This window comes from Myripristis murdjan, chromosome 16 (genome assembly GCF_902150065.1).
Source record: "Myripristis murdjan chromosome 16, fMyrMur1.1, whole genome shotgun sequence".
Taxonomy (NCBI): Eukaryota; Metazoa; Chordata; class Actinopteri; order Holocentriformes; family Holocentridae; genus Myripristis; species Myripristis murdjan.
In genome coordinates, this window is record NC_043995.1 from 21,443,593 (window position 1) to 21,470,323 (window position 26,731).

Below are 26,731 nucleotides of genomic sequence, written 5' to 3' on the forward strand. Positions count from 1 at the left end.
CCTGTCCCATCCCTTCCTCCCATCATCTGCCTCTTTTTACTCCCCTTTTGCTTTTACTACTGATGAGACACACAAAAAAAAAACACATAGCTCCTCATGGAAAGAAAGAAATGACACAAAGGCACTCAAAAAGTCACTTATGGTCTCTCCTGGTTCTTGGTTTTATTCAGCAGGCAGCCACACGGTGTGAGGTGATTGCTTAATACATTTCAAAGCCTCTCTTTTGCTTTTCTTCCACCCTCCCCTTTCCATTTAGTCCTGCCACATGGATCAAGAGTCGGGTTCCTCTTCTTATTTAGAGGGTGCAAAACCGTTTCCCTCCTAGCAGACAAAAAAGCAAACACAGCTATGGACACAAAAGCACCGACTTACACAGGAGAGAGAGGAGGAGACAGTTTGATTCACTCCAAGTCATATGTGTATACACAGTATGAATGGTGGTCCACTCCACTGGAGGACAGCGCTCACAGCTCATCCTTGCCTCCCGTCACCCTGCCTCTCCCTCTGCTCTTCTCCTTCTCTGCTTGGCTGCTTCGACTGCTTCGACTGCTGCGGCCGGGGGTGGCGCTGCCCTCTTTGTCCTCCTGAGGTTTTAGCAAACCTTTTCCATCTGCATCCCACAAAGCTTCAGCCTCCTCTCGCTCCTGAAACAGAGAAGCAGATGAAAAAATACTGATTTCCAGTTGGTTCTGTGAAATGAAAAGGTAATAACTGAGAATGCAATATAGACATATTGTGGCAATATGTGTATGCAAAATACTGGAATTTGTTACTGCTGTTTCAGGGCCAGTGTAATGTCTCTGTTGATGAATGTTGGTGTTATAGTGAGCGTCCTGCGGGGCTCTGGTGGTTTGCCGGTGCAGTTTGGGTAGGTGAAACCGTGCTGGTAGAAGTGGTTCTATGCCTTTGGGTGCCCTCTTTTCTTAGAGGTGAGTTACATTCTGCGTGCTCTTGAGAATTAACTAACCTCTACACTGGGTAAGTTACATGATTCAAGGTCCATTTTGGCCCATGTTACAAATAACAGCTGTTAGAAGAGCTACATTATGAGGAGTTTTGATCCAAAAATATAATACACTTACAAAATGATGGACCGCATAACATTAGTGTTAAAGCTGTAAAATTATAAAATATGTAAAACTGTATTGAGCTGACCTTAACGGTAAACTGACAAAAAAAAACAAAAAAAAACAAACAAACATGGAATATGCACAAATTAACCTTCAATTATGCATATTCCACCTTTAATAAACATCCTGACTGACAAGATGGTAAGACTCTGAAATACTGGATTTTTCATATTTTACAATTTTAACGATTTTTAATATTTTAAAAATCATAATATTTTGAATGATTAACTTCAGGTGTTTTTGACCAGCGCACTCTACTTCAATTTAAAATGTTCTGACATTATTCAATCATAGGCTGGGCCTTGTAAATTACAATACATGAAAACTGCCATCATCATTTGCAGTGCAACTCTGTGTCACTGTCTCTAGCTGGTTTTGTTACCCAACACCTGTGTTACTATACCAACAACCACAAGTATGCAGACTGCCCCAGAGGTCACGAGACCACGCCTTGCTCCTGTATGTCGTAACATCCCTCACCATGTCCCTGTGCAGCTTCTCCTTGGTGAACCAAAGGGCCAGAGCACACCTCCGGCCTGCGGTCACTGCACTGACTCCATGAGGGTTCACTGGACCTGAGGAGAAGCCAACCAGACGGCCACAGCTGGGTTTTACCTGGGCCTGCAGACATGAGGGGAGAAGGAAGGGGGTTTCGGGAGGGATTTAACGAAGCCAAGGGGCAGATATTCTTCTCTGTGTTGTGAAAACACTTAGAAAGCAACTACAGTCTAGGGCGAAAAGCGACTTACTGTCACAGTCTTGGCATCCATGTCAGTGAAAAACAATTCTCCACCGTCAAAGTCATCGTTCAGGTAGAGAACAGCACTGTAACAGAAACAGGCTTGAGGTAAGTCATTGCAAGTGTGCCATGAAAACACTGCATGCTTGCAATGACTGCCATGAAAAGAATCAATATATGCTATGTCAATTAAGCTGTAAGTGAAATCAGATTCTTGGTACTCCATACATAGCTTATGACATTTGCAGTCATTTATTCTTGGATTTAGTCTCAAAACTTATTTTTCCTCATACAATGACCTGAAGAAATTTCATGGTACTGATATAATTTCAATGCAGGATTTATTTGAAACACGTGATGTAAGAATAAGAATGATAATAATAGTATCATTCCCCCTTTTTTCCCCCCCAAGTAATGTCACATGTCCCAGAGATAATAAATTGGTTAAGTCCCCTGCATCTGGAGCCACATGATCAATCACCACTGGCCTGGATCAAATCCTGGCAGAGCTTACTCTCCTGTGTCTCTCCTACTTCCTCCCTGTCCACTTTCCTGCCGACTAGATTAAAAATTTAAAAGTACAAAAGGTGAGAGATGAATAAGGAAAAAAAGGTAATGTCACTTAATTCAAGATAATTCTGGAAACACCTTGATTAGGTTTGTAATGTGGTGAATCTATCTCCTTAGCTGCATGTTAAAAAAAGCTTCAAGAAAAATAAGATTTTAAGACTAAATACAGCATTAAGTCACTAATTACGATTATTTTTGCTGTTAGTGCCTGAGGTCTCTGTGCGTGAAGGCTGGAGGTTCCCTCCAGCACTGCCTTGTGTCCGGTTCCAGGAGGCAGTTGTCAACATGGACGGGGTGTGACAGGTCCAACCTGCCCTCCTGGTCTCCTGGGTAGAGCAGAAATACAAACAATATAAGATACAAACAAAAGAGCAGATTTAAGATCACAAAATCGACATTATAAAAGTGCCAAAACTTCATTGTTGTTGTTGCTCTACTTCCACTATGGCAGATCTACTCTATTTCTGCTATTTTACCATTATGATCTCCCTCCAGTGAGATGTGGAGGAAGACTAACCTGTGATGGCACTGCGACAGACCAGGTGTGTGAAGGAGAAGAAGAGTCCAGAGGGGCTCCTGAAGTAGGAGTGGAGAAGGACTCTGACCCTCTCTCCCAGCTCGTGTAACAGCCTGGCATCAGACTGGTTCACCATGCCATCCTGCGCCAACTGGGAGGGCAGGGAAACAGGAGAGCACGGGTGGCAGTGATTGAGAGGGTGCTGAGTGAATAATCATCTCAGAAAACGCTTTCAGCATGAAAAAAAACACTTGAAATAATTATTGCGACAATCCAGTGAATAACACTGTTTCAGTACAAATTCTTCACATTCACTGCATTATGTGTGCATGCATTATCTCCCATTCACCTACCTTTACAGCCCTAAAGACTGTCAGGCCCTCAAACTTTTCATGAGGTGTGTGTGGCGACCGTCGCCCTCGATAACCATCTCCAGCTGATGCCACTGCCTATCAGAGGCAACAGGGAATGGTAGGAGACACAGTGGGGGAGGGTGTTTTTAACAGAGACCATACATCTGTAGTGTGCTCCTGTGTATTAGTGTGGGCCTACTTCCTACGGTCTGAGCTTACTGTTGCTAACTGCAGTATTGTGTCACACTCCCTCTGAGTCATTACTCCATCTAACACGACACGATTGGTCCCGTTCAAAGCCTCGTCATCCATGGTGATGGTCACGCCAACTTGTGGGATGGGACCCCCTGGAGAACGGACAGGTAAGAAAAGGTGAGGGAGAGAAATAGCTGGATTAAATACTGTTACGAACACACATTGGAAACTGAAACAAGAAAGTGGACCGGCAGTGTCTTACCTGCGTAAAACCCACTGTCATCCGTCTGCACCTCCGTCTCCCCCTGCTTCATTTTCTCATTCTGTTTCTCTTTTTCAGCCCTGAAGATGACATTTAAAATAAAATAAATCAAATTTACATTGGATTTCTATTCATGTCCCTGTTCCTGTTTGTCTCACCTCCAAGTCTCCTTCAGTGATTCAGGGACAACATCTTCTGGAGTCCACAGATCCTACATGAAAGACAATTATTAGACTTAGCAGGACTTCTGCAGATTTCCTACAAGAACATGGACACATATTTGGAACTTATACTTACTGGATCAATGAAACTGAAGTCCAGATTCTCCACACCAAAATAGAGTAGCTTCTTCTCCTGCAGAGAGCGACTCACGTATGTGGCAATTTGCTGCAGGACAAACAAACATAGACATACATGCATGCAGACACAGAAATACAGATGAAAGTGAAACTCCTGACCTGTTGTGGTCAAAATGCTGAGGTTTTTAAACAACCAAAAATATACATGGATTTTTTTTAAACTGAGTGAATGAATAAATAATAAGAGCTCAAATCACTGGTAATATCCAAAGTTGTGATCCTAATGCAGCAGTACCTGAGCAGGCTGTGTGCCCTGTGACTCTGTGTCTCCCCCTAGTGTCTCATAGTAGAGCTGCAGGTTGCCCAGGGAGTCTGTGTCTGAGGGGTAAAACAGTAGAAGAGAGCGAAGCGTCTGCACGGCTCCAGCAATATCACCAGCTGTGGGTAAACAGGAAAACAAGCAAAATTGAAACGCAGTTCAGAGATAGAAATGCAACAAATCACAGGGAAAGAAAGAAAGTACAGCATAAGAGATGCACATTAGAAGGCATCAAAGACCTGAAGCATACACTGTGACACTATACTCAGAATCATCTTTAGTGTGACCCCTGAACCCTGACCTTTAAACTGTGCGATGTGCAGATGTTCCAGCTGTGTGGGCAGGAAGTCCTCCTGGGCAGAAATCCTCCCCGGTCGTGTGGCCACCTGGGTCACACAAGCCTGCTGGCATGAGAGCAGGGAGAGGGAGAGAGCTGCACGGACAGAAAAATGGTTGCAAATCAAACAGTGATAAATTGAACACCTGTGACAAAAGACTTTAAGCACTGGCTTCTTGGGCTTTATACCTGCAGCCTTCTCGTACATGCCGCTCCCTCCGTTCTCTCCCCTGTCCTCAGGCAGGACTTGGGAAGCCACTTCACACTGCACTCTGCACTCCTCCGTCTGCCGCAGCGTTTCATTCACACACTCTTTCCACTTCTCTGCTGCCTGAGCCCAGTCAGAGGAGGCCTCGGACAGGAGCGCAGAGTCATACAGAGCCTGGGTTTGACAGTGACAGAAAAAGATGAACAGAAAAAGGAAAAGGGGCATTAAAAAAAAGGAAAGTTAGGACGAGGATATCATAATCAGAATCCAAAATACATTATTAATCCCTGAGCGGAAACTGGGTCAGCTGCAGTTGCTCCGTTCTCAAGAGAAGAATTAAATTATAAGAAATAGAAAAAGAAATAAGAACTACAAAATATGTGCCTTACAAATTGTACAAAGTCATTTCAACAGAATGTACATTATGTGCATTAAGTCTAAAGATGTGCATTAATCCTACAAAATGTTACAATGATAAATGCACAAGTAAGAAATTGAGCATATCTTAAAAAAAAAAAAAAAAAAAAAAAAAAAAAAAGGTATACCAACAATATATACACCAGGGGTATTGCACTGTTGAATTGGTGTCAAGTCCTACAGGTATAAATTATTGCACAGTTAAATGGTAAAATAAACAGTTAAATAGTGCTGCTAAGCCAGTTTGCACGCAGTAAAAAGGCTCGGGATCTGGAGACAAATTTGGACACATTTTAAGCCCCCAGCACACACCCATACTTGGTTGCAGTTAAGACTGTTTCAGAGGAGCCTAATCATGTTATAACAAGTGCACCTTAATGGACAAAATAGGATATTCTGGCAGAGGTCTGCGAGTACACCCTGTTGATTTAGATTACACAGTTAGAAGATGAGAGGCATTCGGTCCCTCAGGCCATGAGAGGCTCTCCAAGTTATTTTTCTGAATTGGTCTCCCTTGGAGTTTTAAAGTGTAGAAGCTGCACTAGGCAAGTTTTTAAGTAAAGATACACCAATTTTATCAGCCTAAATCATGCATTTGGGCTGTAATAAAGAAGTCTGTCCCACCTCCCCAGTTTAGACCCAATAAATTCACCATACTTGCCAAAATAAAATTCTGGAGTCAGATGTGGGCGCTTCTCAGACCACAGGGAGAAATGATTTGAAACAAAAGTGTTTCCTAAACAAGTGTCTACAGAAAGTTGGGCACACTGACATTAGATCTTTAGCCTCTCTCCTTCCTTTGGTGTTGATCTGGTAAACATAAGTGTATCTTGTGCAGTTTGCTGACATCACATTTGATCACATCTGTGTATTGAAGTTGTGAAGGTGCCCTGTGCAGCTGTGAGGTCCTTCATTCCCCTCAGCTCCTCCTGTTGAAAACAAACACTCCCCTCCTTCCCTCACCCAGTGTTTCTCCTTCTCAATCTCTCTGTCATGGAAGGACTCCTCTGTCACTCCCTCCATCCGCCTGTACTTCTCAATGTTGTTCCTCATCTCCAGGTGACTGGGATTGGCCACAAAGAAGGTGTAAGCCGCAGACGCTGCCTTCTGTAACTTTTCCATCTGGGACAAGAAGGATGAGGAGGTTGTGAAGGAGGTTCATCATACAGAGAAAAAATACAATAAATAAAACTGTTTTTTTCTCTGTCTCTGCTTAATTCTTCTCCCTCTCTGCTAGGGTTAGTGATATTTTCCGACTTGCGGCACAGACATGAAGCAAAACAAAGCACTGGTAGTAAATTATCTCATGGCTTTCAACCATTAAGAAACAATTACTCATTTTGCTTATGGACATAAAGGCTTTTAGACTTCCCCCTATAATATTGGCTTACTTTATAATATGTGACCTGCAGGAAGTTGTAAGGGTTACGAGTGCCAAACTCATAGTCTATGTCTGTGGAGACAGGAAGCTGTCCTGCAGGGGTGACGGACCGTCCCATGCAAAACCTCAAACACTCAGCCCTCTGTTGCACCCAATCCAAAGCCCACAGGTCCCACAGACTTCCGCCCTGCGAGTCTGACAAAGGAGAGAAGATGCATCAGTGCTGGGATTTAAATATTACTCTTGATAGTAGGCATGCAATTGGTCATTGTAGCATTGTGTTGTAACTGGTGCAGAAACTTTGAGATCCTGCTGTGAATGAAATATTATGGTATTATGGTGTGCCTCTCTCTCTCTCTCTCTCTCACACACACACACACACACACACACACACACACACACACACACACATTTCCCTTTTATATATACACCTCTTACCAAGTTTATCCAGCGTTTCTCGCCCTGCAGACGCACAGTCATCGTGGCATTGCCTGCGGACTCGGAAAAGTGATTCCTTGGTTACGACTGATTTCTCCAGAAGCTCCGCAGCCTTCTCCCACTCTCCTGAAAAGTACGCTCGCACTCCGGAGTAATACAACGCATCATAAGACGGCAAGAGACCCAAAACAGATGAAATGCCACTTCCCGAGGCAGCTATGATACAGTGGAGTAATGTAAAGGTAACCATGTGCGACGCCACGTATACAGTGAAATGATGCGGGTGCAGCGCCATGGTCCGCAAAAACCACTGAGCAGAGGAGAAAGCTGGAAGAGGAGGAGGAGGAGGGACTACAGGGAGAGAAACTGAGCAAACCAAGGAATTTACTTTCCAGAGTTTCCTCCCGTTAGGGGAGCGGTGTCCTTACATGACATCTGCTTAATACAACCCAATTTAACACTCGGGCTGACATTCCGCGTATTTTAACCAACTTAGAGTAAACTTCCAGACGTGTTTTAGCGGTGCACAAATCTTACTTTTGAACTGTGGCTGGCTCAGTAAGTCGAGTTGAAGTAACTAAACATAGCCGCTAGAGGGTAGTCACGGGTTGTGCTTAGCATGCATTACCGTAAATATGAACATATTTAAAATTTCGTAGGGTTGATTAAAATAATGATCGGCGACAGTTTGTTGCAAGGCGTACTTCTTGGTAATTAGATAAATGTCCTAAATTCAGCCATTTGTGTGAATGTCATGTAATTTGGGGGTTATTATGCACTGGTAATTATGGTGGGTGCCATTAATGTGTGTTTTACGGTAGTGAACCACAACCCCTGAGTGTGCGGCAGTTGAGTCCGCTCGGCCTTCCCTGGACAACACAACGCCGATCATCACAGTGATTCATTCAGCCAGGCAGACAACCGGGGAGCAGACGACCCAAACAAACAGACACCCTACCGAGCCGCGGAACCAAAGGCTGGGGTCTAAACTCAGGAGAGCAAGTATTCCGCTCAAAGACAGAACTAGCTAGCGTGTCATGGCGGAGGTTGGCGAGGTTTTAATGTCAGTTTTGTCCACAATTCGGGTTCCGAGGCCCGGGGACCGTGTCCACAAAGACGAATGCGCCTTGTCATTTTCCTCGCCGGTGAGCCATCATTCTTTATAAATCCTAACGTCAGCTAATACACAGCGCTCCTTCGTTTCTGGTCGCTGTCCTCTCTTCCTTGATTATGATTTTGTAATGCTGTGGCTATGCGATCCTACTTAAAACTCATTCGCTTCCTTGATTCTCAAGTCAGTTTTCATCTATCGCTAAGCTAGCTAACTAGCGAGCTAAGCTAAGCTAATGCACTGCAATGGAAGCTTAGCTAGCCTAGCTTGTTAGCTAGCTAGTTCGGTTTAACTGGGGTAACGTTACTGTCAGCGTAGCTAGCACGCTAACCTAACGTCAAAATGCTTCTGTGCTCACAACAGTTGCATGACTGTTGAGTCGAGTTTCAGCATAAACCATAACATCTTAATATCGACAACATCGACAAAGTTTCACGGGGGAATTAGCTAGCATCAAATCAGTGTTAACAGACGTTAGCATGCTGACTAACGGTTGATTGCTACCAAGTGACTGATGGTGACATGACCCAACAGTCTTGGTCGCACACTGGCTCCAACAACAACATTTCAGGATGCTGTCACGTTGATGAAAGCCTCTGATATGCAGCTTTTCACACTGCCTGTGTCTTTTTTTACCAGGAGAGTGAAGGAGGCTTGTATGTGTGCATGAACAGTTTCCTGGGCTTTGGCAGTCAGTATGTGGACAGGCACCACACCCGGACTGGTCAGCGGGCTTATTTGCACATCACCCGGACCCGTAAGACTCAGGTGATAACAAGTGACAGCTACTATTTGACACATTTTACTAACTTTTAATTTCTGTTTCATAGTAGTGCCTTTTCCATCTCATTAGTGGATATAAATTAAGTTTCACATCATCATCATTGTTATCATCATTCGTTTTTAAATGCAGTCCAACACTGAGCACACACACTGATTACAAATGTAATTTCCCTCAGAAGGAAGACGATAATAACTCTGGATCTGGTCACCCACCTAAGAAAAAACCCACCAGACTGGCAATAGGTGAGTGTGTGGAAATGTATTCACACAAATCATGGATGCACAGGTGTCCTCTTGTGAGACTTAGTTCTCCCCTCCTTCTGGTCCATCTTTCAGGGATTGAAGGTGGTTTTGATGTGGAGCAGGAGCAGTATGAAGAGGATGTGAAGGTTGTCATCTTCCCCGACAGACAGGAGGTTACTTCAGATGACCTCGCTGGCATGCCTGATGTTGTGAGAGAGAGGGTGAGATATATTGTCTGTTAGTTGCTCAGTGAATTTTTATGCAGGACTTAAATCAGGAAGTTGATAGTGAGGGACTATAGGTTTTGCATACAAGTAATACAGTCATAGTGATAATATTGTCTTGCAGTGCTATACCAAACTCAAGTATCATGGTCGCCAAGTTAGCTTCACAATGCCATAACAAAGTAGACAAAAATAGTGTATTAACTTGATTTTTTAAAAAATGGATTCATCAACAGACAGGTTTTATCTTTAGATATTCAAATATGGTCTTTCACATTTGAACATTGGTACGCATGTTTTCAAATATTAATTTCACCCACACATTCTGCATATTAGACAGTTTGGTGTATTGTACGTCTGTGTTGACTCTGTTGCTGTCCTTCAAGGTGTCTCTGTCCATGGCTGGTCTCATGTCAGCAGATTCAGTGTCTCATACCTTGCAAGTTCAACAATGGGATGGAGAGGTGAGACAGGAGTCACGGCACGCCGCCGATCTCAAACAGCTTGATAACGGAGTCAAGATCCCGCCCAGGTGAAACATGAGGTCACATATGCACCTTCACTGCAGTTATGAGGCAGTTCCTTACAAATGAGCTATTTTATAAACAGCTGTTCACAGACGTTTGTAACTCACCGTATACAGCTCATTGTATTCCAGTATGTAACGAAGGTGTCTGTGTCTTTACATACTGTAAAATTTATAATGGTATTTTAGGCCTTTATTAGTTACAGTGTTAAAAAAATGTACAGATGGTTATTGTCTTGCATTGGGGATACAGTCATGCAAATTGTTGCGTCTTCACTCACAAATCTTTTGCCCAGGTTAGGGATAGCCATTTTATTTTTCAAAACATACAAGATCTCCCAGGGAACTTTAAGAGACAGGCTATTAACTGAGAGGAGGAGTGTACTAGAAGTTTTACAGTACTTGTCATTTCTCCATCGTAGTGGCTGGCGGTGTGAGGTATGTGACCTGCAGGAGAACCTGTGGATGAACCTGACGGACGGCAAAGTGCTGTGTGGTCGCAGATACTTTGATGGCTCTGGGGGAAACAACCATGCTCTGCTCCACTTCCAGCAGACAGGACACCCACTTGCTGTCAAACTGGGTACTATCACCCCTGATGGAGCAGGTATGGGCATGGTATTCTTCTGTCTCCCTCAACTCTTGAAAATTAATGAAAGTTTGTGGATTTGAGAACAATGAAAGAAAGGTCATACAAGTTTTTGAAAAGTAAATTTCTGACTTTGAGAGGATTTGATTTGTTTTTATTAAAATGGTATCACCTAAGTTTCCCATCATGAGGAAAATCCTGGGATAGTTTCTATCCATGGGTCATCAGAACCCTGAACTCCTCACTTTAACAGCTATCTACAACATGGAGGACTCTCTGTACATTTGTATATTTTATATATTTTTTTAATTTATTCTTATTGCTATCTTTTTTTATTCAATATATTTTATTTATTTCTTGTCTGTTTGCACTACAGGGAGGTTGCAATTTCGTTGTGTGCCTGGTCATGCAATGACAAAAAAGTTCATTCATTCATTCATTCATAGAGACCTCCAGGCTTAACATGAGGGGCTTTAGCTCGATGCATCTGTGATGTCTAATTCTAACTATTGTCATGTCTTACTCAAAGCATGTGAGTGGAGCAAACATAATTTAATAAGAGTGGGGAGTGCAGTTTATAAGATCCAGCTCTAGTATCAGAACTCTGGCACAAGTGGCAGGTTTTCCCCGGTGTATTACAAGCCCAGCAGGCCATGGGGCCTGACTTGGCCCCCTGCCAGGCCAAAGCATCACAAGAAAATGAATTTTAAGCATGGATGAGGGATCTAGGGGTGCTGCAGGTGCTGGAGAATTGGCACATTTGTCAAACAGTACTGTCTGAAGATCCCTGAATGCAACATATACTAAGCTATATATATAGATACAGATAAACCTATATCTATAGATAGATAGATATATGGATATACATTTAGATAGACAGATATTTAGATATAGGTATGAAATGTCATAATATCTCAATTCTAAGCTAATTCTAAGATCATTGGATCATTATTTCTTTGGACTTCTCTGTCTGCTTCCCAAACTATTATAGAAATCTTTTATAACTGTAAATGTAATTAAATAAAAATGCTTATAAATGTTTCTCTTACACACAAAACAAACTGGTAAAGAAATGATTAGGATGTGGAGGTCTAAAAAATTAACTCACCTCATGAGTAGTAACAACAAGTTACTAACTCATTTTCGCTGCAGCCACCAGTGTGCAATTTGCTCAGTTAAGATTTGTCCTGCCTTGTTTGTCGTCTGTTTCTGCAATTAGGTCTGGTACCTTACCATCCAGTTTGACACAACTGCATGAGGAAGGCTTTGAATTGATAAAACCATGTATGATTTATAGCATATGTCACTAAATAAATGTCATTATCAGAGAAAGACTTGCCTGGCATTGCTGAGTGAAGTCCCAGGCACATGAGCAAAATATGGAACCGTGATCCTTTGTCTAGACCACAAGTGTATCAGATGTGGTTTTTTTTACTAGTAGATATGTTTTATTATTAATCTGCACCAGCTCCACGGATACTCTTGTCTCAGCTGCATCTAAAAGGATGTAAGCCACCCTGAAGCGTTTATTTATGCTTCAAGTTTATTTCTTTCCATTTTACGCACGTAACTACAGTCATTTTGTATTGGGCTCTGAGTGCTTCCACAACAGGGGTGACCTATGCTCCACACTGTACGTGAACACCTTGCCACACAGACCGAGCACTCGCTGCTGCTGCTCTGCTAAAAGTGCTGTTCACGCTACAGTTGTGGTCTAAACAAGGGGTGAGAGTTTCAGCTCACTCCTCTCTGCTCACATGCTCTGACATTGAAAACAAGACATTGAAAGTCATTGAAAGACCCTTGCACTTAATGTCTAAGTAAGTGTGGAAGCTCCGAGTGAGTCTCTATTCACAAACACTGATGAACTTCATAGGTGCATTTCCCTGAAGTTCAGTGCTTCCTTACCCCTGCTTGCTAACATTTTGCTGTGTTTCCAGATGTGTATTCCTATGATGAGGATGACATGGTACTGGATCCCAAGTTACCAGAGCACCTGGCTCACTTTGGCATTGACATGATGACCATGGAGAAGGTAGGAGCTTCACAAGAATTTGTGAACTGTTTTAGTGGAAACTGTCTGTTTCTTTGTTTTGTTTAATTTTTCAAATATCCGATTCACAAATGATCCTAGTGAGGATGAAAAATGGCCACATTTCCTTAGGGTTTTCTACATATCGCATCATGTTCTTAAAGAGAAAAGTACTGCTCACCCACCCTGCTTTACCACGCAGGTGTGACATAATAACACAGATGTTGTGTTTTTCCCTGTTGGCAGATACCCAGACAGTTATGGCTGGTTCTCCCTCACAGAGCTGCCATTGATTACATGTTATTGCAAATGGATCTGAAGTCCAGGCGCAATGTCAAAGAGCCTGTAGCTCTTACAAAACTAATACCTTGAAAATTTTGTCTAGGAAACATTCATCCTATTTTTCTGTTTCTTCCTCTTGACTTTTTCCTCTTTGATACTATTAGTCTAATCACTATCTCTCATGATCATCACATCCCTGTTATCATATCCACTTAATTTCACCCCTCTCTCTGTTTTTTTTCTCCACACCTGTTTATTCCCTGCTGCAATTAATTTCTTTGCCACCTGTTTCTCTTTTCACGCCCAGTTCAGACTATGTGACAAAAACCTGTACCTCTCACTGCATAGTGTTCTGTAGTTTGTTGTCCTGTCAGTATAGCTCTGCACACACTTCATGATACAGCACGGTTAGTGGCTGAAAGCATTGTGCTAAAGTGGAGCCTTAGTGGCAAGGGCAGTGTGCAGCACTTAAATGATGATGTTGTGTTGTTTTCTAGTTTGGGACTCTTCCGCCAGGTTTTACTGAAAGTTGTCACAGGCTATTGCTGTTATTCAACCCCCCCATTACCCCAAAAACACCACCTCCCATCCCCCCTCAAATTTTATACCCGTAATATCATCCTCACTATGCCAAGTGAAATCTCACACTAAAAGAGTGTTGCTGAGTTTATCCTGATGAGTCGTGTGTGAAAATCTCTGGATGTTTGAAAAAGCTCAAAGACTGGGTCAGACTGCCTTTCTGACCTGCTCAAACTGAATGAGCCAGACAGATTTTTGGCTCTGACATTTTCTCCTTCACATTTTGTCTCAGATCAAAAACTTGTCTGGCCCGGTCTTGGGCCCAGAGTCATGTAGTGTGTGCCCAGCTTCATCCACACTTTCATGTCTTTGTTTTCTCTGCTCTCAGACCGAGCGGACAATGACAGAGCTGGAGATTGCTGTGAATCAGCGGGTGGGTGAGTGGGAGGTGATCCAGGAGTCAGGGACCACCCTGCGGCCTCTCTCAGGCCCTGGCCTGACCGGCATGAAGAACCTGGGCAACAGCTGCTACCTCAACTCTGTCATGCAAGTGCTCTTCACCGTGCCGGACTTCCAGAACAAGTCAGTGCCATGTCATTGCAACAATATTTGTGATGTTAGTGAAAGTGATAATTTTTGCGTTCTAGTTTTTTTGGGGAGGCAGTCTGCACCAAACCATCATGTAATTTTACATTTGGAGAAGATGATTTGTAGGTATACTGTCACATTTGGTCTTTGTTTAAAAAAATTCCAGCTGTTGTGGTTTGGATATTGCACTTACCCATATTGCGATTTCGATATAGTTTTGATTAATTGTGCATCCCTATTTGTTTCTGAATTTTAAACATAGTCTGCAGTGAAATTATTTCTGGTATGGCAATCATTACAGGACAGTAAAGATTTATTAATAAGAGTATAATCCTAAATGTAAAGAACTTTAATTTCCTTTTATTTATACCTCTTAGGTATGTGTCTAACATTGACAAGATCTTTGATGAAGCGCCAAGCGACCCCACCCAGGACTTCAAAACCCAAGTGTGAGTATCCTCTTTTGTCTTCCACATCAGGTGACAGAACTTTGACTCTGGAGTTACTCTGCTGTTTAGTTGCTCTTTGTTAAAATATTCATCAGTGGTGAGGCAAGAGAGTCATGACATGGAGTTTGAAAGCTGTTACCACTGTAATACAGTTACTATCTTCCAGCTACTTCTTCAACTTTAATTTTTTTATAATGTGGTATATCATCTTGAATCTTACTGCTGTACTTTCAGACAGACTTACCTCCACACTTCATCTCATCATTTTAGCACTGAGCCTTTGCCAGGGAAAAGAGCTATGCTCCTATTTTGTTTCTTCTAAACTGACAGAGGCTCTTACTATCAAAACAAAAATGAAACTTATACTCACATGTGAGTGTACTACACAATAACTTTACTTATTTGTTGTGAATAATATGTAAAATGGCCAGTTATTTGGATACAAGGTGAAGACAAGTCTTTAATACCACTTTTGGACTCAAGTAGGCATATAGCCTTCTTGCCAGTTTAGCTAGACTCAACACACTGCATTGGCAGATGAAGGATTGCAAATTAAGCACTAAAGCATAATTTGTAATTTCACAATATTATCTTACATTTTCACCCAAAATAGGAAATCTGTCACAGCCCAGTTCTAATGCTCTTTCTCTCTGTTTTGGCTGCCATACACAATTTTATGTATTCCCACCAGAGATGAATCCTCTCAGTGATGAGGCATTTCATCATGTTATTTGAAATGCCAAAATACATCTAGGCCTGTATCCAAATCCTCCTCCTGTGTGATACAGTTGGATGCACACTGATGTCAGCTTTGCTTGTTCATCACAGAGCCAAGCTGGGCTACGGTCTCCTGTCAGGAGAGTATTCCAAGCCAGCACCAGACCCAGGTGATGAAAATGGCACTTCTGAACCCAGGGTGAGTAGAAACAATCATTTACAGTGGATTTACAGGCCAGCCCTGTAACAGATATCCCCAGAACTTTTAGGAATTATTCTCATAAATAAGAGAGAGAATACGGTGCACCTAATATGAGTTCTCACTGTTAACAAATCATAGAGCACGTTTACATGCACACCTTATTCCTGTATTAACCAGAATATTCGCAATATTACGGTTGCGCACGTGTCATGTAAACACGCACCGAACCCGATTAAGGTCATTTTCCGGTTGGAGAGAATTCCGAATAAGACCCCTGGCACATGCCTATTCCAACCGGAATATTGGGGCATGTAAACACCTTAGTCGGAAAATGCCCCGAACCGGAATATTCAGTCACGACTGCGCATGCTCGACCTGCAAGGAATTCTGTGGCGTCTTTGTTGCTATGGTTACCTCCAAGCGGGGAAAACGGCATGGCGAACAGCAGCAAGAGCCAGGAGACTGCAGTCCGCCTTCAGCTAATGAAAGACTTAAATATCATGGAGGATATAGATGGGAGAAAACATAGAACTAGCGACAGAAGAAAAAGAAGAAGACTTCTTGGTCTGTTTTTCCGGCAGTGCTATACGCGTGCTGCTGCCCCCCGCAGCTGAGTGTCGCATTGCGTAAAAGATTGGAATACGCCGAAACACGGGGGCATGCCAAGTAACATGTAAACAGAATATTCCAGTTGCCGCGGCACAGTTACCTTAACCGGAATATTGACCCGAACCAGAATATGGTGTGCATGTAAACGTACTCATATTCTTACTTTTTTGTTTCCCCAGGGTGATCAAATCGGCATAGCACCACGAATGTTTAAAGCACTTGTTGGGCGGGGCCACCCAGAGTTCTCCACCAACCGGCAGCAGGATGCTCAGGAGTTTTTATTGCACTTCATAAACATGGTGGAGGTAAAGTTGGCTTCACTCTGCTCCTCTTTTAGCTCCCCAGCACTTATGCTACATCATATATACATATATATATTTTTTGTTTTGCCCACAGAGGAACTGCCGTTCTGGCCTCAACCCATCTGAAGCCTTCAGATTTTTGGTGGAGGAGAGGATTGTGTGTCAGCAATCACAGAAAGCCAAGTACACACAGAGGGTGGATTATATCCTCCAGCTGCCAGTGCCCATGGACCAGGCCACCAACACAGGTGAGAGCTACTAGGATATAAGCACTGGCAAATGTAGACAGGAACTGGGTGTGTTGTGAAGCCAAATTTTGACACTGGGTGAATACAGGGTGTCTTTCTTAAAATTCAATTTTATAGATATTAGGCCTTATTTCACCAGAGACACCAGTTTTGTTCATCCATCTATTTCTTTTTATCAGAATGACTGCAGTTCTTCTGCACCTTACTGATATTATAAGCCCAACTGCTGAGCCTAATACTGCCTGTACACTGACCTGCTACACTTACCTGCTGGGAAAATGCCTGTCATAGATTAAGCCAACTTACTTTATACTTCCCTGGGGAGAGAAATCCAAGAAAATCCTTGTATTTACCTGTCTGAAGTCCTTTTAGAGAAAAATCTAATGTGACGGAAGCTGTCATAGTAGCTTACTTGAATATAAAAAAGATAATTTGTCGGAAAATCCGGCTTAATTTTTGTCAAAATTTGTTTCAAGTGTCTTAAAAAGCATTCAGTTTGACTTTGATACCTGTATATACCCTGTGAATGTTGCAGTAGTGACCATATCAAACTAAATAATTCAGCTAGAAGTGATAATTAGTCACTAAATCACCTGATACTGACACTGACACTGTTTAGATTGTTAATGGAAATCCAGTGACACAGATTGCACAGTAGCTCATCATTCAGTACTGTACTGCTATTTGGAGCAGGCCAAGTGAGATGGGATAGAGTCATGCTCAAGTAAGTTTTACTACTGGGCCCCCCGGTACCTCACTGGATAAGAGCGTGTACCATTTGTCGGGGCTGGATCCTGGTCGCAGCGTCCTGGGTTCGAGTCCAACCTGAGGCCATTTGCTTCATGTCGTCCCCTCTTTACCCCCTGCCTTTCCTGTCTCTCTCTACCGTGACTGTCAGGTGAAGCAGAAGTGCCAAAAAATAATCTTAAAAAAAAGTTTTACCATGTTGGCTGAGCTGACTACAGGCTTGACACAAGATTTACATTACTCTTGAGTGGCTGAGCTGACTTCAGGCTCTTCATTCACACAATCAAAGCACATGCCATAGTGGAACAGCCACAAGAGCAGAGAAGACAACAAAAACTGGCTTCAAGCTGCGCTCTTGGAAGGAACAATGGAGTCAGCATCTCTATATCTGTTGTGTGTATGAGTTGTTAAATTGTGGTCAGATATAATGAAATTGTAGAAAGCACTGTTTAAAGGTTACTGACGGGAAATTTAGACTGTGTAAGCCATGACCTGTTGCCATTATTTTTTAAAATCATTCTTCAAAAGACACTTTCTGTGCAGTTTAGGAGAACACAGTGGTATTTAAGCTCTTTGTTGTTTCCTCCTCCTTTGTACTGTATGTTTGGCTCCAACAGAGGAGCTGCAGGAGGCAGAGCGTCGACGTGAAGAGGCAGATTCATCAGCAGGTCCTCTCCCGACAGTTAGAGCCCAAATCCCCTTCACAGCTTGCATGGCTGCCCTCAGTGAGCCAGAGATCCTTACAGACTTCTGGAGCTCAGCTGTGCAGGCCAAGACCACTGCTACTAAGTAGGGAGAAACACAGCCACACACATACTGATTTTTTTCTTTGGAGCAAATCATAAAACGTCTTTATTAATGTCAGATTCTGTTTCATTTGTCAGAACAACCCGCTTTGCCTCTTTCCCTGACTACTTGGTTATCCAGATTAAGAAGTTCACCTTTGGCCTTGACTGGGTTCCAAAGAAACTGGGTGAGCAAAAGTTCATAATGCCAAATATTTATTGAAGAGATAAATATTTCTGCTCCTGTGCACAAACTCTTGTATTCCCATCAGAGATGGGAATGTATAATCATGCTCAGCATTCCTTGGTGTACAAAATGCTCCTTCCTCCTGCATAAAAATTTCTACCAGTGTTTTTATGTCACCTTTAGTTTGTTTACAACAAAGACAAACTTGGCTACAGTATAGGTTTTGTACAAAGTCACCAAGGTCAGAAAAACATTCTGAAATTTAATTTGAACATTCTCGGGACGTGCGTTAGTCCTGACTCACATACAGTAATTAATTTTATTGAGTGGCACCGTTACTTAACATGTTGTGGAACTTGTTCTGAAGACTAATCGTCATCTGTTGCGTGATATTTGTTTCCTTGTTGCCTGTCATTGTCAGAATGTATTGCACTGAACACAATCCAAACTCTTTGGATCTAGTCAAAGATGGATAATTGAAACTAGAAAAGAAATTGTTTTAAAAGGTATATGGTTTTATTCTGTGCAGATGTGAGCATTGACGTTCCTGACACGCTGGACCTGAGTGCGCTGCGCGGGGCCGGCCAGCAGCCAGGGGAGGAGCTTCTACCGGAGGTGGCCCCACCCCCACTCATGACCCCAGATGTGGAGGTCAAAGGTATCCTGGGTTCCCACGGCAACGAGGAGGACGACTCGCTCTACTCCCCACTGCTGTGTCAGTCTGTCCGTCATTTCTGCTCTTTAACTCCTCCCTTGGTGATGCTGTTGATCACCCATCCCCATTTCCTCCTTTTTTCCTTTCCACTTTTTCTGTTTTCATGTTTGTTCTATGTTCTGCATGTCTTTGTGTTACCTTATTTTGTGTACTTTTACAGCATTTGAGACAATTTAAGTTTACATTTCAAATTATGATAGCCACTCCTAAGTTTTTCTGTTTTGGAGTGTGTGTATTATTTTCATTGTTTTGCCTTTTGAGTCAGTTCAAGAGAAACATTTATCATTTTTTTCTTCACTTTTGTTAAAACTAGGGATGTGCTCAGAGACGCAAAAAGCAGGATAACAGTGTTCTTCTTTGTGAAGACTGGGTATTGTTCATCTAAAAAAACTGAAAAAAAAAAACACATCTTTGTGAAATAAACTTTTCACAAAGTACAACCAAGTAATTCAATCCCTTTTCCTCCTCTTGACACACACCCAGCCCCAGTCCTGGATGACTCCACGGTGTCCCAGTTATGTGAAATGGGATTCCCACTGGAGGCCTGCAGGAAGGCGGTGTACTACACTGGGAACACTGGAATCGATGCTGCCATGAACTGGGTCATGGGCCATATGGACGACCCAGGTGGGTAGAGCATGGGGAATTTACCAGTAAGCTAATCATCAGTCAGTTTCACCGCTGCCCTCAGTCTACATATCTCCTCTCTGTGATTGGCTGCAGACTTCTCTGCCCCCCTGGTGTTGCCTGGCTGTAGCTCCGCCCCTGGGACCACACCCACAGAGAGCCTGTCTGAAGAGCACCTGGCAACTATCGTCTCCATGGGCTTCAGCCGAGACCAGGCTACCAAAGCACTTAGAGCCACGGTTAGAAATTGACTCAGCTTGGAGTAATTTCTCAGACACTTTAACAAAAGATATGAAACTGTTTTAATCACTAGTCTGAAAATAAACTACTCATCCAACTCAAGTAAAGAACTGCACATAACACATGGTACTATTTTGTTCCCATCCCTCCATCAAGTGTATTTAATACAGTGTCCAACTGAGTGACTCTTGAACACAGCATGCCATAAGTATAACAGGGCTACTCAAAAAGATCATCAGGGTTCCCGCGGGGTCTTAAAAAGTCTTAAAATCATTGAATTTATGAATTTGGAAATAATACCTTAAAAAGACTTGAAAAGTCTTGAATTTTGATATCTAGGTCTTAAAATTTGTTCTGTATGTAACTTCTCTGTATCGCATTTCTCATCAAACGTTTCATCTGTCAACCACAATTGTTTTGATAAAATGTAAACAAAGAGCAGCGGAACCAATATGAATATGTCACTGAAGACCTTGCGCTACAGCAGACACAAGACTACGAACGACAAGACAAGTAGTTGTTTTTTTATTCACGTTAGATAGTTAATTCACCCTTGAAAATGGGGAAATTTAAATCAGCGAAGCGTGGATGGATAAAATTTCTTTCCGTCATTGGTTAAAACCTGTGGTAGATAACGTTTTTGAAGCCTACTGCATCTTGTGCAAAAAGAGGATTCAGCTTGGAACAATGGGGGTGAAGGCATTGGACTCGCATGCCAAATCGGCCAGGCACATTAAATACGCCAGAGGAAAGGAACAGACTCCTTCAATCACCACCAGGTTCCCACCAGCTAACGTTAGCCTTGTAGCTGCTAATGTGCCTGAAGTCACAGCTAACACTAGCCAGCTAGCTGCTAGTGCTCCTTCAGCCCCTCCTGCTATGACTGCAGCTAACATTAAAGTCGATCTAGCACATTTTGCATGAGCACTGTGGATTGCTATTTTGTTTGTTGAATAAATGATCGCTCGAAATTCAAGGAGTTCAGTTTTCTTTGCCAGTAGGGCTGTGAAATAGGCCGAGAAATAGGTATTAATTTTGGATATAAATGGTCTTAAAAAAGGTCTTAAAAAGACTTGAATTTAACTTGAAGAAACCTGTAGGAACCCTGGATCATACTTCACCAAAAACCTCTGATTGTCCGCGCTCTCTCTCTCTCTCTGTGTCTCAGAGTAATGTCCTCGAGCGGGCAGTTGACTGGATCTTCTCCCACCTGGATGATCTGGAGTCTATGGAGGTGTCAGAAGGAGGTCGCTCAGCAGCCGACAGTGAGGGGAGCAGGGAGCCACCCCCTGGGCCCCGTGTCAGAGATGGACCAGGCAGTGAGTCCCAGAGAGGGAGGGGACGGGAGAGATTTGCTCAGAATATGTTTCAGTATTTCAAGTAATATTTCTGTTTTTGAAACCAGCATATGTTAATTTGTTAAGAGCGATTAGATGACTGGTTCCTTTCTTCCTCCCAGAATATGAGCTGTTTGCATTCATCAGTCACATGGGGACAAGCACAATGTGTGGCCACTACGTCTGTCACATCAAGAAGGACCAACAGTAAGTACCGTTTTACTGTTTGAAAGCCTCTAATTTTTCTGAGGGGCAGAACCCACTGTTAAAAATTCTCTTTGCACCTTTCATATCCTTGAAATGAAAATCCTTTCCCGAAAGTGATCCCAAACAACAAAATAATAGCTATAATTTACACCCTTCACAACAGATTTGTTTCTGTCAAATGCTGTCAGTCTTGTATTCAGGTGTTCAGTTATTAAATATGACCGTGAAATGTTTTCTTCAGAAATGTCATTCTGATTGAAGTGGGGGGTTCGACAGTGGCTCAGCAGGGGGCACCATACTCCACTTCTAGTTTGGGATTTAAAAGCTCCCATAACTATTGATGTGAGCATGTACAAAGGGCTAAGATTATGCTGATTTGGAAAGTTTAAGTGATATCTTTTATATCTCATCTGAAAGGAACAAAAACTGAAGATTATTAAGATAAGATGAATGCTTTCGCACAGTACGGAAATTACCTACTGTCTCTCATTGCACCATTTTTTATTTTGCTGTTATGGTGTCAATCATTTGGTAGCAGTTAATGTCACTCATCTCAAGTTGTTGATATTTCATACAAGAATGTTACCCTTTAATTTTGTGTATCACTCTGTTGTGTTTACATAAAATCAAAAGATTGTTTGATGGGGAAAAAAATCTTTATCCACAAATATATTACATTGCTTGTGTTCTGCACACCATCATATAAGTAAATGTAACATCATTACAGTGACATAAACGTATTTGTGAATTAAGAGGTTTTTGTAAACAACAAAGAACTTACAAATATACGGTATACTTTCAAACACACATCATGCGTCCTTGTCACTCCGCCAGTTGAAAAGGCCACAGCAGAAGCCTTTCTGTGTTTGGATTTGACTTTCACTCCATGGTGGAGATTGTTACCACGGATGGAGACAATCTAGTAGAAGCTGGAGAGACTCAACACTGACCAGCAACATTTTTTAAAAACAATTTAACAAGTCTTGACAGATATTTAGCTGTGGAGGTAGGTTAACTCTTGCGAACTGATGTTGGTGCAGTTGCTGCCACTGGTGTTGTAAGTGCAAAACTACCACCACTACATTATTTGTAGCTGTATAATTTGCAAGCATTCAACGAGATAAGTAAGTTTTGAGATGGTTGGTTGATGTTAGCTTAGCTTGCTGGTTAGCCAGCTGCTCTGATAAGTGAACCAAAAAGGAAATTGAGTTTAAAAAAAAAAAAAATTCTTAAGTTGTAAGTGCACTTGAAGACAGTCTAGATCTTTTTATGGTACTCTGAAGGTATAATGGGATCTGGGATCAATGCCTGTTCACACTGCAGCTCATTCACATCTCAGACACATTATTTTGAATTATAGACCATTTTTACTACCATTTACTACAATTTTACAACCGTTACTACCACTAATACTACTTCTGTTTTCCACTTGTTCCTGCAGCAGCAGCCATTGTGCTGTTTGCTTTTAGCTACTTGAGAGTCACTGCGGCGGTGCCTAATCAGTGTGTTACAAGCAGTCAGGACCAGCAAGGTCATACCAAATGTGAAGGGAAATGGAGGCTGCTTTTTGCTCTCTGTGTAAATCAATAGGAACCTGAAGTGAGCTCTAAATGGACTCAAACAGCCTGCCGAGGAGATCTGACTTTGATTTGTTTTAGAGGGGACTGAGTTTGTATGTAGTGTTCATGTATGTGCAAAAAATGCGGACTAATTGCTCAGAGTGCACTTGGAAGGTTAGTTGACAACACATGGTTACAGTAAAGAGAAGTATTTGCCGGGTTTATAAAAATTTGCCCCAAACAAATCTGTGAGGGATTGAAAAATAATCATTTTTTTCTTCTAAACTCACCATACAAACTCATCATACAAAAACACAAAAAACCAAAACTGTGTAGTCACTGGCTTGACCGTGACTGAGCACACTGTAGCAGAGCACTTTTTGACCATGTAGACATATGCTTGCCTGTTATTAATGTCTCTCTTGAGCTGGTTCCCAACTGTATGAGGGACAGTGGAGAAAAACGCCATGTCTGAAACAAATTCCTCACTCCTGGACATTGATGAGAGTGAATTACACCTGCACGCTCTTGCAGAAGCTCGCACAGTAATGAGAGGTCACTGTCAGAGCGGGAGACCAGTAGCAGCAAAATCTCAAGTGAAGTAGCATTCCATTAAGAGTAATTTTAAATTCAGCCCTGTAACAAGCAAGTATATGTCAAATTGCAGCTGGAGTCTGACTCAAGTTTGTCTTGTATCACCACTCGTTTCAGGTTTTACGTCATATGCCAGTTTCTCCCAAGTACTCCTCATCTTGGGTATTTAGGTCTTTGGTAATACAGGAAGTTAAGCTCATCCTCCTGTTGGAAACATGAATGCATTTGTATCTTCAGCAGAGTGATGTATCACTTCTTGGGTTAGGCCTGTTTATCATCAGAGGAAACAACCTGGGAGGGAGTTTAATTTCCTGTTTGCTCAGGAAGGAGAATTAGTGCCAAATGGTACATAAGTGCAGATCAAGCTAACCTTTGGCAAGCAAACACAACCGCTAATAGACTCAGCATTTCAACGGTTGATATTCTTTCTTGGACAGCTAAGAAGTAATTCATGTGCTTTTAGCTCATTTTGAACTCAAGTTTGTGCTGTTGCCTTCTGTCATCTGTAGTCAACACCACTGACTAAAGTGATAAGCCTTTTTCACATAACCAGGCCCCAGCTTGTGATCGGACCCCCCCACCCCCAGGGTCCAAATCACTCAGCCTGCCCAGACACTATATATACCGTCTGTGACTGTCAGTTTTCCTGTTACTTTTCAAGGCTCGATAGCTAGCAGATACAACTATGAATTCTCTCGCTCGCAGCATCATGTCAGACTTCAGTCGCTGTTTGGAAGGCTTGGCTTGTTGCTGTGACCAGAACTTTCTGTTTGTGTGTCTCATGTTTGCCAGAGTTATGATGTGGCAGCTCTCTCCAACCCATTGTTTTGCACTGATTGCACCAGCCTTCCCCTTTAGGTTACACACTATTGTGTGGAATAGTTTAGTTTTTTGCCCAGTCGCCTGCGCACTGCCAGACAGCCTGTAAGCACTTAGCTGATGGTGCTTATTTGCCCACTTCAGGCATCGCCCCACACCCTCACTGCTTTTGTCTCTCTTTGCATTCACACAATAAAGAGCAGGAAGTGACACCGCTGAGCTACTGCATAGAGTTGTGGTACTAACATGCCACCCAGTATCACCCTTAACAGGGAGATGGAGAAGAGCTACAGAGGTACGGTGGTGGCTACTACAAACAGCTTGTGTCACTTCTGCAGTGGGATGTCAAAATATTGGAGTTTCATTGTTCAGACCTTGAACCTCCCACAAACCCATTTTGACTGGAGTGTATTTTACCAAAGCTGTGCTGACTCAAGTCCTCTCCTGGTGCTTACTACCAAGTGAAAGAAGTGTGGCTGTCCAGGGTTGCTACTCAGGAGACCTGTTGTCCCTGTCAGGTGTTGTGGGTTTGGTCTACCTTTGATGCAGAGTTAGAGTTGGGCTACATCCCCATGCTCGCCTTGGAGGAGTGTGTTGCTGCCCACCCAAGCCCCTCCTCAGCGTCCATCAACACCCATACCCTCCCCCAGTGCTGCATGGTTACCAAGCTAACCTACACTATATAGAGAGTAATGCCACAGGCAATAAAATTCATATCAAGCCATGAAAGTCAAACTTCTGTTTCACTATGACAACGGGAGTACCCGAAAACATGGGATGTGCAATGGGGTTTTCACTCATTGATATTTGTGGATGAATTTGACTCAAATGTTGGTAAAGGAGAAGAGGAGGCTGTGTAATGTCTCAGTGAAGACTTATTCACTCTAATTGTAGATAATGAACAAGTTTTGATGTCGGCAAGAGGAATCAGTGCCTCCAAGTAACCTCATGTTCCACAGAACTTGCTTCACACAGCACAAATTTTACCAACATGGCATATAACGAGTCATGTGTGATGATAATTTTGCAAATTCAGCCGTCTTCCCCCCAAGTCAAGGAATCACACAAACACCAGAATAAGAATATACTGGAAATTATACAGTGTGTTTTTAAAGTAAGAGCAACAACCCATACATGTTTGTTTGTGGTTTAGTTACCGTTGAAGTTTTATTTAGAACTTATTTATGAAAACAAAACTTGTAATCACTGAAATGTCTCTCTTTCTGAATTATGTACCATTTATTTATGTGATTGTTTGCAGAATACAAGTAGTATAAAATCTGTTTCCAGATGAAATGATGCATTTGTGTTTTTGCATTCAGAAATATTAATACATATTTGTGGATTAGGGTTTCATCTTTTTATATTTCTGTTTAATTACAGAGTTTTGTGATTATTGAGACCACTTTTCCTACATCTTTTTTTTTTCTCACTCTTTCTCTCAGGTGGGTCATCTTCAATGATCAGAAAGTGTGCGCTTCAGAAAAGCCCCCTAAAGACCTGGGGTACCTCTACTTCTACCGAAGAGTGGCTGAATGAGATGAAGGATAGTCAGGCTTTGAGTGAAGGAGGAAAGTGTGGACGCTAAACACAAACACAAACACAAAACAACACAACATGCATAGTCGCACTCCACCAAGCTAGTAAGAATGGCCTGACGCGCTTCAGAACTGACAAATTAGGTTGTAAATACACTTGTCAGATGGGTTATGTACACACTTCAAATTAATTGGTGCAGATGTACAGTGTTGGGGAGGGAGAAGTCTGTTAATCACTTGAATGCACACCAAAAGTTAGCGGGACTTCTGTTGCTTGGCTGTCGGTCCATTCATTCCCTCGTATGTTTGCTCCATTATTATTATTATCAATCCCCATAAAAACATGTTGCTTCCAACCCCTTCAATCTTTTATTGGACAGTGGCAGCTTTGACATCATCACTTCAGCAAGGCACCACCTTCCTCCTCCTCCTCTTCCTCCTCCTCCTCCTCCTCTCCATCCGTTTGACTGAGGAAGTTCAACGTTCACGATAAGAGAAAACATTAAAAATCTGAATAAATGGCTCAAGTGTGTGTTTAAAAAATAAATAAATAAATAAATAAGTCAAACACCAAACCAAACTGGTTGTTCTTTAAAGTGCAGTAAGGGTGATAACTGGGTGATTTTTTTTTTTTTTGTTTTTTTGTTTTTGTTTTTGTTCTATTTTGTTTTTACTTTGCAAAAAAAGCCTTTGTTACTTCTTCTCTGACAAATAAAGACTTGTCTTTCTGCCATTCTGTCTTCAGTGTGTTTGAGTTGGCATGGTTTTTGTTTTGGTATTCCAGTCA

The 26,731-nt window shown here is 42.2% G+C and overlaps 2 protein-coding genes across 5 annotated transcripts; one reads left to right on the forward strand and one right to left on the reverse strand.

Annotated features, from left to right (window-relative positions):
- Positions 1-140: 140 nt before the first annotated feature.
- Positions 141-7,722, reverse strand: p3h3 (prolyl 3-hydroxylase 3). The gene is made up of 16 exons (XM_030073000.1): positions 7,166-7,722; positions 6,738-6,922; positions 6,310-6,468; positions 4,911-5,103; positions 4,686-4,817; positions 4,361-4,503; positions 4,064-4,153; positions 3,925-3,977; positions 3,767-3,846; positions 3,529-3,656; positions 3,310-3,405; positions 2,957-3,107; positions 2,648-2,765; positions 1,880-1,955; positions 1,611-1,751; positions 141-644 (listed from the first exon to the last, which is right to left on the reverse strand). The coding sequence occupies exons 1-16, from the start codon at positions 7,458-7,460 to the stop codon at positions 465-467; spliced, it is 2,220 nt and encodes a 739-aa protein (XP_029928860.1). The 5' UTR covers positions 7,461-7,722; the 3' UTR covers positions 141-464.
- A 286-nt stretch (positions 7,723-8,008) lies between these two features.
- Positions 8,009-26,677, forward strand: usp5 (ubiquitin specific peptidase 5 (isopeptidase T)). 4 transcript variants are annotated; one of them, XM_030072993.1, is made up of 20 exons: positions 8,009-8,310; positions 8,916-9,044; positions 9,239-9,302; positions 9,396-9,523; positions 9,913-10,058; positions 10,475-10,659; positions 12,582-12,676; positions 13,863-14,056; positions 14,440-14,511; positions 15,340-15,427; positions 16,219-16,344; positions 16,436-16,589; positions 17,954-18,125; positions 18,221-18,309; positions 18,838-19,023; positions 19,507-19,650; positions 19,747-19,889; positions 21,059-21,209; positions 21,350-21,434; positions 25,852-26,677. In XM_030072993.1, the coding sequence occupies exons 1-20, from the start codon at positions 8,203-8,205 to the stop codon at positions 25,943-25,945; spliced, it is 2,553 nt and encodes an 850-aa protein (XP_029928853.1). In that variant the 5' UTR covers positions 8,009-8,202; the 3' UTR covers positions 25,946-26,677. The 4 variants fall into 4 exon arrangements, with proteins under 4 accessions (XP_029928853.1, XP_029928852.1, XP_029928855.1 ...); XM_030072992.1 differs by having other exon boundaries at positions 8,010-8,310; positions 9,236-9,302; XM_030072995.1 differs by having other exon boundaries at positions 8,010-8,310; positions 18,838-18,966.
- The last annotated feature ends 54 nt before the right edge of the window (positions 26,678-26,731 follow it).

What these genes read in the sequence shown, in the direction of transcription:
- usp5 (XM_030072992.1), top strand. Translation starts at nt 8,203, where the DNA reads ATGGCGGAGGTTGGCGAGGTTTTAATGTCAGTTTTGTCCACAATTCGG. An exon ending in CCCGGACCCGTAAGACTCAG is followed by an intron (nt 9,045 to 9,235) that starts GTGATAACAAGT and finishes AATTTCCCTCAG; the next exon opens with AAGGAAGACGATAATAACTC. An exon ending in TGTCAGAGATGGACCAGGCA is followed by an intron (nt 21,210 to 21,349) that starts GTGAGTCCCAGA and finishes TCTTCCTCCCAG; the next exon opens with AATATGAGCTGTTTGCATTC.
- p3h3 (XM_030073000.1), bottom strand. Translation starts at nt 7,460, where the DNA reads ATGGCGCTGCACCCGCATCATTTCACTGTATACGTGGCGTCGCACATG. An exon ending in AGGGCACACAGCCTGCTCAG is followed by an intron (nt 4,154 to 4,360) that starts GTACTGCTGCAT and finishes TTTGTCCTGCAG; the next exon opens with CAAATTGCCACATACGTGAG. An exon ending in AGAAGCTGCACAGGGACATG is followed by an intron (nt 645 to 1,610) that starts GTGAGGGATGTT and finishes TCTCTGTTTCAG; the next exon opens with GAGCGAGAGGAGGCTGAAGC.